Source organism: Salvelinus alpinus, chromosome 20, assembly GCF_045679555.1.
Source record: "Salvelinus alpinus chromosome 20, SLU_Salpinus.1, whole genome shotgun sequence".
NCBI lineage: Eukaryota > Metazoa > Chordata > Actinopteri > Salmoniformes > Salmonidae > Salvelinus > Salvelinus alpinus.
Window position 1 is genome coordinate 18,587,634 of NC_092105.1, and position 13,605 is coordinate 18,601,238.

The window sequence follows — 13,605 nt, forward strand, 5'->3', positions numbered from 1 at the left end:
AATAGCACAGATGTATTTTAAAAACAGTAGAGGACAGACGGCGGAGCCTTGGGGTTCTCCTGCCTCTGGAGAGAACCTGAATGATGTGGCTTCTCCCACCCTCACCGCTGTCTCCCGCTGATTTAAAAAGCTGTTGAAAAGAATGACCATCTGAGTGGGGAATTTCAGGTTCGTATCCTATAGCCTATAGATGAGCCCATTGTGCCACATCTTATCGAACGCCTTTTCAATGTCCAAGAAGACAGCCACCATCACCTCTTTTTTGTCAGCCTCAGGATGTTGTCAGTAGTTGATCTCTTCTTGACAACGACAATCTTTGGGACTGGTAGGGACATCTCAGGGCTTCATGCCCTCTTCTATCCCTCTTCTCCATGTATCGGTCTGGTGAAGGTCAGGTTTGGCGAAGTACAAGGGGAAGGGGGTGGTGGAGTTCTCCTTTATTTATCTCAACTTCATGTAAACAAACTTTAAAGGATTTAGTCAAACCAGATTTGATGTTGCTCAAATTTAAGCTTCTATCACAGTGCCTATCCTCTTCCTGTAACCCGTAGGTGTGGTCATAAATATAGTTGGCATGTAGGTTTCTCACTTATGTATGGCACAAATTGCAGTAAGGGGGAGGGGAATGGGCAGGGTATATGGAAATGAAAACTGTAGTATAGTTAAAAAAGTGTCGTGTTTTTGCGGACATTACTGTCGTATTTACTTCAGTGTTTTTTGGGGGGGATAATACTGTAGTATTTACTATAGTATTCTACAGTATACTACAACATTCTCTGGTACGTACTACACATGATCGAGTGATACTACAGTGTGTAGTAGAGTATTTTACAGTATACTACAGTTTACTATAGAATTCTATAGTAAACAGTAGTATGTCTTCATGTGAGCAGACACTCACAGAACACAACTGTGACGAGTTTTCACAAATATTAGTGTCGTACCACTTATTGTGGGACAGTTGTGTTCTGTAGGTGTCACTGAGTAGGCTGATACCCCATTTCATGGACCCAAGATCTATAAGTAATTCTGTACATTGCAATATCAAATCAAATCAAAGTTTATTTGTCACGTGCGCTGAATACAACAGGTGTAGACCTTGCAGTGAAATGCTTACTTAAAGGCTCTAACCAATAGTGCAAAAAAGGTATTAGGTGAACAATAGGTAGGTAAAGAAATAAAACAACAGTAAAAAGACAGGCTTTATACAGTAGCGAGGCTATAAAAGTAGCGAGGCTACATACAGACACCGGTTAGTCAGGCTGATTGAGGTAGTATGTACATGTAGATATGGTTAAAGTGACTATGCATATATGATGAACAGAGAGTAGCAGTAGCGTAAAAGAGGGATTGGCGGGTGGTGGGACACAATGCAGATAGCTCAGTTAGCCACTGTGCGGGAGCACTGGTTGGTCGGCCCAATTGAGGTAGTATGTACATGAATGTATAGTTAAAGTGACTATGCATATATGACAAACAGAGAGTAGCAGTAGCGTAAAAGGAGGGGTTGGGGGGGGCACACAATTAAAATAGTCCGGGTAGCCATTTGATTACCTGTTCAGGAGTCTTATGGCTTGGGGGTAAAAACTGTCGAGAAGCCTTTTTGTCCTAGACTTGGCACTCCGGTACCGCTTGTCATGCGGTAGTAGAGAGAACAGTCTATGACTGGGGTGGCTGGGGTCTTTGACAATATAAGTATGCTCCAAATGCAATTCTGAAGTCTATACATCCACAGTGCGACTTCAACTGTTTTTTTGGTGGGTCAAATTAACTCATTATTGTATTTTGTTTAATTTATATAACGACATTCCAACCTTGTTTAGCATTACCTAGTCTAGTCCAATTGTGGCATGATTCCACTATTTTCATCCGCTTGCATCAATTTCAAGTCGGACTTTTATTTTGAAGGCGAACCGCCGATTCCATTATTGTTGCTCACGTTGTTGTTCACAACAAACACGTAGTGACGTGAGTGGGCAAAAACGGTGAAAGAGGAGCGCCCTCACATCCGACAGTAATCAGCACAATTTCGGAAAAGAAAAAAAGTAAACTACCAATCTATGTGCGATATTTGATGAGACGAAACCCCACCCACTCTACTCAGTGGATACAGGCAACAACACACACACATGCTGTTTTCACTTTTTTCATTCAACTTTATTTTCTTTCAGATATCAATTTATAGTATTTTAATCTGTCATGACAACAAAAATACTTGCCATGAAGAATTCAGTGTTCTATGGACTGAAGACTCTCCAAAGCATCCATGCGAGGAATTTTAGGTAAGAGAAGTAACGTTAGTCAGAAACGTTGGCTAGCTAGCACGCGGATTAATTGGCAAAGTGTCAAAAGTGAGCTCAGCTGTCAAGCAAAGTAGTTTACAGTACAATCTATTTCCATAGTTTAACATTCAGAGTGCCACACTGTATTTGTTGTCGTGTTTTTGTGACTTGTAAATGTACCTTTTTGAATGGGGAGTCTGTCTATTTTTATCCTCTTGTCATTTGCAGCATTGGAACATTAGCTCTGTGTCCGGTCAACCTCAAGGGTCGCAGTTTCCTGACTTTAAAAGACTTCAGCTCAGATGAGATCAAACATCTACTATGGGTGTCAGGTGATCTAAAGCACAGGATCAAACATGAAAAACAGGTACAGTGAGGATCCATGTCACGAACAGAAGTTTTAGTTTCAAATGAAATATTTATAATGCACTGCTGATCGAGTTCAAGTGAGATAATGGTCACTTCTATTTGCAGTACCTTCCTCTTCTTCAAGGGAAGTCGATTGCCATGATATTTGAGAAGAGGAGCACCAGAACTAGAATGTCCACAGAAACAGGTGTGAGTTACATTTGTGTCAGGGTATGGTCTGTCTACGCTTTTGGAGAAGAGAAAACGCAAAATAGCTCCGCTACTCATGTTGGGTCATGCACAATCACTTAGGGAGTGGTTCAATTAAAAGTCATTTCAAGCCTCTTACATCATTGTGGATATTTAAGATACAGCAAATACAAGTTGCAACATAGCTTTTGTGCTGTGATTTTAAATGTGTGGGTGCATTGGAAAGTTCAGTTGCACTCTTTCATGGGGTCACAACTCTGAATGAGTGAGGAATCAGGACTAATGCAGAACACAATGAAACTGCTGAAAAGACACTCTCCCTCCATTTGTGGCAAAAATGTAACTCAGTTAGACTCACTTCTACCTACTATTTCAACCACATAGTTTTCCCCTGTTTAGTAAAGAGGAACATTGCATTGCAGATAGAAATGCATGATGAATGGACACAACTATCTTCCATGTGGAATATGCAATTACTTTCTATCAGCAATAGTAACATTTTGTGCGTTTGAATAAGCCCGTTATAACGTGTACTTCCTGCAGGTTTTTCTCTGCTGGGAGGACACCCCTGTTTCCTCACGTCTCAGGACATCCACCTGGGAGTGAACGAGAGCAGCACAGACACAGCCAGGTCAGTCAGTCAGCCAAGGCCACAGCAATAGCCAACTTTTTGCTCCTTGACTACACCAGGTTATCATCACCATTGGAATCAAACTTTATAGTGTGTGTGTGCAGGGTTCTCTCTGGGCTGTCAGACATAGTCCTGGCACGGGTGAACAGCCACACTACTCTGGAGGAGCTGGTGAAGGATGCCTCCATCCCCATCATCAACGGCCTGTCTGACCTCTACCACCCCATCCAGATCCTCGCTGACTTCCTCACCCTGCAGGTACTGAAGCCTAACAAACAGGGATGCAAACTACTCACCTTTCGGGGAAATTTGCCGTTTTCAATCCAAAATAGGTGACCTATGGGATTCGTGTAGATCCGAGGGGGGGCTTTGAATGACTATTGGCTGGATTTTTTTGGGTGGGGGCTTTGGATGACTACTGGCTGGATGCAAAAGAGTGATCCATGTTTGGAGTAATACTGGCTGGATCTAACATCAGAACGCAGCACGCGGCTGAAGAGAGAAGAGACAACCAATTCACTAGTTACAGCATCAGCGCGCACTCTGGAAAGAGCTGAGAGAGGAATGGCAGTTTGCCAGTACAGCAGCGCGTCCCCTGAACGATAACGAAGAGGTAAAGTAGGTGAGAAGCCTGACCACAGAGACGGGATGAGAAGGTGAAGCGTACTTCACGAGCTGTAACCGAAAAACAACTGGCGTTTGAGCTGAGGGAAAACAAGTATGGTGTGGTGGAAGTGTGGTGGAACAAGTATTGTTATCATTGTTAAGTATCTTGCTAACGTTAGTTGGATCGAATTCTCCGTTAGCTAGCCAGAGAAATGTTGAGCATCATTAGCCAACTTAACTGGTCAAATAATTTAGTTTATGGTGTGAAAATTAGCTGGCTCATAAAGTCAGACAGCTAACGTTACAACATCAGATGAGCTAACGTTAGTAACCTAACCAAATCGATATAGTATTAACTGGTATACGACTCCTTGTGCCAACAAAGGGTATCATGCTCTGCTGGCACATTGTAGAACAGATGTCCACAGGCAGAAACTGTACAATGTAATAATGTACAGTGTAGCCCAAATATATTGTTTTTGTTGTGTTGAACTTGACAATAACACGTGTGTGAGTGATGGGGGATTATTATTATTTATATTTTTTACCTCTTTTTTTCACCCCAATTCCGTGGTATCCAATTGGTAGTAGTTACAGTCTTGTCTCATCGCTGCAACTCCCTCCCGTACGGACTTGGGAGAGGCGAAGGTTGAGAGCCAAGCGACCGGAGGAAACACCGTACACCTGGCAACCTGGTCAGTGTGCACTGCGCCCGGCTCGCCACAGGAGTCGCTAGTGCGCGATGAGACAAGGATGTCCCTGCCGGCCAAACCCTCCCTAACACAGACGACGCTGGGCCAATTGTGCGCCTCCCGGTCGCGGCCGGCTGAGACAGAGCCTGGACTCGAACCCAGAATCTCTGGTGGCACAGACCACTGCGCCACCCGGGAGGCCCTCCACCCGGGAGGCCCCTGATGGGGGATTATTTAATGTTTTATTCTGTGAACATTTTTGCACACGTAGCCTTGTGCACTTGACCGATGTCTATTATAGTGGCCCCTATAATAGAGCAAACATAGAATGCCTGTTTGTTTCATTCTACTTTAAGATGTTTTTTTCCCAAGTGCAATATTTAGATGCCTGTGGTCACAAGCGTTCTATTATAAAGGTTGTCATGGTAACAAGCGTTCTATTATAAAGGCTGTCATGGGTAACTGCAATATTAGTGTATTGTTTTTTCTCAAGACTTGTGTGTCATTTGCAGTAAAGTCTAGGCAACAAATAACATTGGATTGCTTCCTTTAAAATGTTTAGCTGTGAGTTAGGTTCACATTAACCACTTTTTATTTTACACACAGAGACTGATCATGTAGATCATATTCTTTGTTGTTTAATTAGTTAACCTGCATTTCCCCCTAGCAGGGATTGTTTTGCATGTTTCAGTGCAAAAAAAAGTGTCACCTTTTTTGGGCCCTCACCAGTTTACATCTGAACAAAGTATCAGATATAGACCGGCGAAGCTATAAGGACACTCCTGACCTGTAAAACAACCAACAACCAACATCTAAATCTGACCCTAACCTTAACTATGCAAGTCAGTTAAGAACAAATTCTTATTTACAATGACGGCCTACCAAAAGGTCTTCTGCGATGGCCTGGGATTTAAAATAAATAATAAATACAATATAAATATAGAACAAAACACACATCACAACAAGAGAGACAACACTACATAAAGAGAGACCTAAGACAACAACATAGCAACACATGACAACACAGCATGGTAGCAACACAACATGGTAGCAGCACAAAACATTATTGGGTGCAGTCAACAGCACAAATGTAGAGACAACAATCACACATAGTAGCCACAACTGTCAGTAAGAGTGTCCATGATTGAGTCTTTGAATTTAGAGATTGAGATAAAACTGTCCAGTTTGAGTGTTTATTGCAGCTCATTCCAGTCGCTAGCTGCAGCGAACTGAAAAGAGGAGCGACCCAGGGATGTGTGTGCTTTGGGGACCTTTAACAGAATGTGACTGTCAGAATGGGTGTTGTATGTGGAGGATGAGGTTTGCAGTAGATATCTCAGATAGAGGGGAGTGAGGGTTTTATAAATTAGCATCAACCAGTGGGTCTTGCAACGGGTATAAAGAGATGACCAGTTTACAGAGGAGTATAGAGTGCAGTGATGTGTCCTATAAGGAGCATTGGTGGCAAATCTGATGGCCGAATGGTAAAGAATATCAAGCCGCTCGAGAGCACCCTTACCTGCCGATCTATAAATTGTCTCCATAATCTAGCATGGGTAGGATTGTCATCTGAATCAGGGTTAGTTTGGCAGCTGGTGTTAAGACCGAATGAATGTTTTCCAATTGACTGATTTCCTTTTATATAAGTTGTAACTCAGTAAAATTGTTAAAATTGTTGCATGTTGCGTTTTTATATTTTTGTTAAGTATATATTTCCACTCTGAGATTAGAATAATATTGTGAAAATTATGATAATGTCCTTTTAGTTTAAGAGCTGTTTGAAAAGACCATCTGAAATGTCTGCCTGTTTTATTGGGATGGAGTTTTGGCCTACCATGGTGACATCACCATGCTGTAAATTAGTTCATAGACAAATAAGAACCTCTGTCAATAACAGCACATTTTCAGTTTTCCCCTCCACACTAAGACCACTTCCAGACAGTCATAACAAAATTCTTGCTTGGGGAAATTGCCATTTGCTAAGCTATTATAGTTTATTTTTTACCATTTTAATTGATTAAAAAAATCACAGTAAAGTACTTAATTGTTACCCAGAAATGATTTGATATTGAGATAACAACAACTGCATTGGCCCTTTAACCCCAACCCTAACCAATTCTGTAAATACTGTTTTGCAGGTCAGGAGTGTGTCTGTATAGCCTTTTCCGACTGTGCCAGATTCAAAATGTCGCCGCTCTGTGTTTTACAGGAGCATTATGGTTCGTTGAGTGGGCTGACTATAAGCTGGATCGGAGACGGAAACAACGTGCTGCACTCCTTCATGATGACCGCAGCCAAACTGGGTGTCCATCTTAGAGTCGCCACGCCCAAGGTACACATTCTCCCCTACCCATCGCCCCCTTTTCCTCCTTTATATATCAGTTTATTTTTTAGTGGCAAAGCCACTGTGTTTTGTGGCTAGTGACATGTACTGGGGCTCTCTGTATCTTCACTCTCAGGGTTATGACCTGTATAGTACTGGTAGTTGAGCTGTAACTAACCTCATCACTCTGTATAGTACTGGTAGTTGAGCTGTAACTAACCTCATCACTCTGTATAGTACTGGTAGTTCAGCTGTAACTAACCCCATCACTCTGTATAGTACTGGTAGTTGAGCTCTAACTAACCCCATCACTCTGTATAGTACTGGTAGTTGAGCTCTAACTAACCCCATCACTCTGTATAGTACTGGTAGTTGAGCTCTAACTAACCCCATCACTCTGTATAGTACTGGTAGTTCAGCTGTAACTAACCTCATCACTCTGTATAGTACTGGTAGTTCAGCTCTAACTAACCCCATCACTCTGTATAGTACTGGTAGTTGAGCTGTAACCAACCTCATCACTCTGTATAGTACTGGTAGTTGAGCTCTAACTAACCCCATCACTCTGTATAGTACTGGTAGTTGAGCTCTAACTAACCCCATCACTCTGTATAGTACTGGTAGTTGAGCTGTAACTAACCTCATCACTCTGTATAGTACTGGTAGTTGAGCTGTAACTAACCTCATCACTCTGTATAGTACTGGTAGTTGAGCTCTAACTAACCCCATCACTCTGTATAGTACTGGTAGTTGAGCTCTAACTAATCTCATCACTCTGTATAGTACTGGTAGTTGAGCTCTAACTAACCTCATCACTCTGTATAGTACTGGTAGTTGAGCTCTAACTAACCCTATCACTCTGTATAGTACTGGTAGTTCAGTTCTAACCCCATCACTCTGTATAGTACTGGTAGTTGAGCTGTAACTAACCTCATCACTCTGTATAGTACTGGTAGTTCAGCTGTAACTAACCCCATCACTCTGTATAGTACTGGTAGTTCAGCTGTAACTAACCTCATCACTCTGTATAGTACTGGTAGTTCAGCTGTAACTAACCCCATCACTCTGTATAGTACTGGTAGTTCAGCTCTAACTAACCCCATCACTCTGTATAGTACTGGTAGTTCAGCTGTAACTAACCTCATCACTTTGTATAGTACTGGTAGTTCAGCTGTAACTAACCCCATCACTCTGTATAGTACTGGTAGTTCAGCTCTAACTAACCTCATCACTCTGTATAGTACTGGTAGTTCAGCTCTAACTAACCCCATCACTCTGTATAGTACTGGTAGTTGAGCTCTAACTAACCCCATCACTCTGTATAGTACTGGTAGTTCAGCTGTAACTAACCCCATCACTCTGTATAGTACTGGTAGTTCAGCTGTAACTAACCCCATCACTCTGTATAGTACTGGTAGTTCAGCTCTAACTAACCTCATCACTCTGTATAGTACTGGTAGTTCAGCTGTAACTAACCTCATCACTCTGTATAGTACTGGTAGTTGAGCTGTAACTAACCCCATCACTCTGTATAGTACTGGTAGTTCAGCACTAACTAACCCCATCACTCTGTATAGTACTGGTAGTTGAGCTCTAACTAACCCCATCACTCTGTATAGTACTGGTAGTTCAGCTGTAACTAACCCCATCACTCTGTATAGTACTGGTAGTTCAGCTGTAACTAACCCCATCACTCTGTATAGTACTGGTAGTTCAGCTCTAACTAACCCCATCACTCTGTATAGTACTGGTAGTTCAGCTGTAACTAACCCCATCACTCTGTATAGTACTGGTAGTTCAGCTCTAACTAACCCCATCACTCTGTATAGTACTGGTAGTTGAGCTCTAACTAACCCCATCACTCTGTATAGTACTGGTAGTTGAGCTCTAACTAACCCCATCACTCTGTATAGTACTGGTAGTTCAGCTCTAACTAACCCCATCACTCTGCCCTGCCTCCCTCTCAGGGTTATGACCCAGACAGCAGCATCATTCAGGAGGCACAGAGACTCTCCAAACAGGTGAGAATTTCTAGACTTATGGCGTCAGACTCTTTATTAGGATTGTATTACCTGGTTGTTATTATTATTCTGATCAATACTAATGGTGTCAATACCAATAGCACAATGTCCTTCATTTTGTCTGCTGTGTGTCAGCATGGGACCCAGTTTCTCCTGACCTCTGACCCAGTGGAGGCAGCTCGAGGCAGTAACGTCCTGGTGACAGACACCTGGGTCAGCATGGGCCAGGAGGAGGAGAAGAAACAGAGGATCAAGGACTTCCTTGGCTACCAGATCACCATGCAGGTACATACAACAGACTCAAATAGTGAATAAATTGATGAGTATTCTCTTGCTGAATACTAACCCTCCCCCAGGCAGCCCCCCTACCTCTAACCCCTTCATGTATGTGCCTAGGGGTTAGGAGTAGATTTGGAATGAATCAATCATCATGTCTCCTGGTTATGTCCACCCCAGACAGGAAGTGTGGCAAAGCCAGACTGGACCTTCCTTCACTGTCTCCCACGGAAACAAGAAGAGGTGGACGACCAGGTGTTCTACTCCTCTCGCTCACTTGTCTTCCCTGAGGCTGAGAACAGGAAGTGGACCATCATGGTAAACTAAGCTGTATACAGTAACACTGTATACTTAAATGTGGACTAATAGTAGTATTTGAATGAAGTTAAAGTTGCCTTTTTAGCAACTCAGTCGGGGTCTCAACTTACTGTTGACAGTTAGAATAGTAGAATACACAAGATGCAGTTTCAAAATGTGGTTGTGCATCAGCAGTTTTTCTCTTGTTATGTCAGTCACTGACAGTACCTCAATAAGCCCATGTCAGCTAAACATTTTGTGATTGGTAAATTAGTAGTATTACTTGTAGTAATCATGGTCGAATTACTGACCGAGGGTCCACATTGATTTTGTTAGTCAGTCTCACTCAGATATCCTATTAAAAACTGCAAAAAAAATTCTCCACCCTATAGCAAAATGTGTAGAATTGCAGGAAATTGGCTTTAAAATTGCACCTTTTTCTATCCGCCCCATGGCAAAATGTGTAGAATTACAACTTGCTTTAAGACTGCAATATTTTCTCTACGTCCCATGTGTAGGAAATTAACTTAACAGTTTTTAAAATCTCTGCTGTCAAGAGCAGGGCTGTCAAAATGTTTTGCTCACAAGATGGGGTGTCCCCCCAACAAAAAATTACTTAGGGCCCCCAAAAGGCTAGGGTCGGCTCTGACTGCATGTGTGGATATAGGGGCGGCAGGTATTCTAGTGGTTAGAGCGTTGGGCCAGTAACCGAAAGGTTGCTGAATCGAATCCCCGAGCTGACAAGGTAAAAATCTGTCGTTCTGCCCCTGAATAAGGCAGTTGTTCAGGGGCACTACTTTATTCAGGGGCACTACTGTTCCCTGGTAGGCTGTCATTGTAAATAAGAATTTGTGTTTAACTTACTTGCCTAGTTAAATAAAGGTTAAATAAAAAATGTAATATGGATGTGGGTACACAGACCCACCAGCCACTGCGGCCTCGTGATGAGTTCAGATTTATTACCCTAAGCCCACTTCAAATTTGACCTCTTTATTCTCAAGGAGAGCTTCTTTCTTTCTCTTCTTTTATTTGTGCCTCATGCTCTCTTTCTTTAATTCTTTATTTCTCTCCATCTCTGCAGGGTCTGATGGTCTCTCTGCTGACTGACTACTCCCCCCAGATCCCCATGCCCAGATTCTAACTCTATCCCTACTTGCCAAAGGGATCCTAAGTTTACAGTTTTGTAATACTACAAAACAGCGCTCGGTCAAGTACTTGATTGACTTTGTAGTCTGCCAGGTACATTGGAGCCAGTTTTAAAAGTGCAAACTTAAAATGTGCACTTAATGCATGAAAGTATTTTACAAATGTATTTGAACTGAATCTGAGAGAATAAAAGCTTGTTTCTTTGTATTGGACATGTGATTTGTATACACAATTCTAGTTTAAGATGTTATGGAATTGATTTTGGGGTTACTAACAAATAAATAAAAGTGCCTCAAAATGAACAGGTGTGCTTTCTGTCCTTATAACACTACTTTCTTAGTCAACTTTGCAGTAAACTAAGTCTTTGGGGGAAATGCTGCATTCCATGTGGTGCCTCACAGAGATAGCTAGCATGTGCACCTAATGTTACCCTGCTCCGATTTAGCTGGGAATATTACATTTATCCTTCCACATACAGGTTGCATCCAAATAAACAGAATTACAATGTCGTGCACAAATAAAGTTTGTAGAATGTAGGAAATTTAGCACACCATTTGCAACAGTAGTCATGTCTACACGACTTCTGCTATCAGAATACGAAGCTCAATTTGAAAAGACTGGTCTAGATGCATAAAAGTCGCTTTGTGTTTAGATCTCTGACCACTTTAGGAAGTGCTAATATTTAGAAAAACAATTTTTTGTGCTAACTAAAACAATGTTATGCTAACTCGTTTGCAGTCCCTTTAGAATTGCTTGCTATGCTAGCTTGCTGGCTAGCTAGAGGTTCCCTGGTTACTTAGCAACATGTCATCAACTACTGTTGTGTTGTCGTATTTTGCCTATTCCATCGTTTGTAGAATGCATACTTTCATTTGAATATAGTCCGGCAACAGACACAATGTGGACACGTTTAAATGTAGACAAGGCGTGTTCGGAATTTCATGATCAGAACTCCATTATCAGAGTACAAAGCTGCATGAACTGTCAAGTCTAGACACGGCCTAATCACATATGTATATTACATTGCATATAGAACAAGCTAATATCAAAAGCATAATAATAATGCTACCCCAATAATGCATTTGACCCATTCCCCTTTGTGGCTATCTGCTGAATGAACCCAGAGAGGAAGAGGTGAAGTCAGCATATACAATGAGAATACAAAACATTAAGAACATCTGCTCTTTCCATGACATAAGACTGACCAGGTGAAAGCTATGGTCGCTTATTGATGTTACTTGTTAAATCCGGGGTTGCCATTTAATGTTTGGTATACTCAGTGTACCCCACCGTCTTTGATTAAAATGCGTATATTCTCCAGTTTACTGTGTTCCATAAAGAGCAATGGAAACATTTGGTTCAGAGAGCACTACACCCCCCTCTAACTTCTACAGGAGTGAGATAAAAAAAGAGAGTTAGATAAACTTGGATTTTTTGTCAGGAACATATACAGGATGCTATCCTCTACAACATAACCTTCACTCCAAATCAAAACTCAAAACCTACAACCTGATTTTGGACGGAATCACCTGGAAGGTTTACAACTACAAAAGATTGTTATTCCAACACTATACACCAAATGCTCTGGAAAACAACAGAAACCTGAAAACACCATCCAGCCTGGTACTGAGTGAGTAATGTTTAGTCTGAAGCCATATTTTATTTCCAAACGCCAAGAAGAAAAATACATTCAATTACTTTATAAGGACTGAATGCTAAATGAAGGCTGCCAAGCTTGATACAACTTCAATTAGCACTGACGTGTCAAGTGAGAGGTGTCAAAGTCCTTCAGCCCAACAATGGCAGGAGAGTCGCACAGTCTACTCCAACCAAATGGAGAGGCCTTAGAAGCTGCCATTGGTAATTAAAATACAGTACCCTGTGTATGTAAAGAATGTATGTAAAGGCACAAAAAGATCACAAAATGAAGCTCCTTATGGAAAATCAAGAGACACTTTTTACTGACTATTATAAAAATGGGGAACATCAGCAACCTCATCTTCCACACAAACCACCCCCTGGCATGGCACAGTGCTATATTAGCACACTAGCCCTCTGTTAAGAGAGCGGGTGTTAACGAGGGTTGAAAACTCAGGATACTAGACAACGAGGACTCTGAGTCAGCTAATATACATCTCTATAAGTCTGGAACAGTAATGGTGCAGGGCAATCACAAACAGTTTCAGCTGGACTTTCACCTAATCAAAGAATTAGCCCAGCAGGAGAAGCTCTCCTTTGAGAAAGATACCCCCACCCCGAGCTGGTCAGACCAGACCTCTTCATTATATAACCCCACAGACGAGCAACCCCAAGCTGAAAGTCAACCCCCCCAGCACAGAGTACTACCCCCTCATTGAAATGAAGGACACATTTACCCAGCTGGAGGTAAGGCAGGTGGAGCTGGAACAGCAGGTGATTACACTCCAGTCAGCATAGACCCAGACAACAGTCCAGCACAACAACACCCCCTTAACCAGACCCTGAGAGCTGGAGGTGGAGAGAGACATCTGCACTCTGGACTGTGGTGAGAAAACTTCAATATAAAAAGTAAGAGCAGGAGAAGAACAGAGCACTAGAGGAGAGGATCAGACTGCTGGAGGAGAGGGTGAGAGGGATGGCGTGTGACAGATCAACCCACTAGAGAGGTGGCCACCCCTGCAGAGAAGCCAGCAGAACAGCCCACCTCAGCTCCCGACAAAAGTCTCGAAACCACAGCAGAAGAGTCCACACCAGACCCTGACCATAGCGTCGACATCACAGCAGTCAAATGAAG

General features: G+C 42.2%; 1 protein-coding gene across 1 annotated transcript; it reads left to right on the forward strand.

The window, feature by feature from the left end:
- The first annotated feature begins 1,954 nt into the window (after positions 1-1,954).
- otc (ornithine transcarbamylase) lies at positions 1,955-11,134 on the forward strand. The gene is made up of 10 exons (XM_071354779.1): positions 1,955-2,282; positions 2,511-2,649; positions 2,757-2,838; positions 3,384-3,471; positions 3,576-3,729; positions 6,979-7,101; positions 9,060-9,113; positions 9,249-9,398; positions 9,570-9,707; positions 10,768-11,134. The coding sequence occupies exons 1-10, from the start codon at positions 2,200-2,202 to the stop codon at positions 10,825-10,827; spliced, it is 1,071 nt and encodes a 356-aa protein (XP_071210880.1). The 5' UTR covers positions 1,955-2,199; the 3' UTR covers positions 10,828-11,134.
- Positions 11,135-13,605: the final 2,471 nt, after the last annotated feature.

Excerpts from the sequence above, each read along its gene's own strand:
- otc (XM_071354779.1), top strand. The coding sequence starts at position 2,200 with ATGACAACAAAAATACTTGCCATGAAGAATTCAGTGTTCTATGGACTG. Across the intron at positions 2,839-3,383 it reads TAGAATGTCCACAGAAACAG|GTTTTTCTCTGCTGGGAGGA; the intron begins GTGTGAGTTACA and ends TACTTCCTGCAG. Across the intron at positions 9,114-9,248 it reads CACAGAGACTCTCCAAACAG|CATGGGACCCAGTTTCTCCT; the intron begins GTGAGAATTTCT and ends GCTGTGTGTCAG.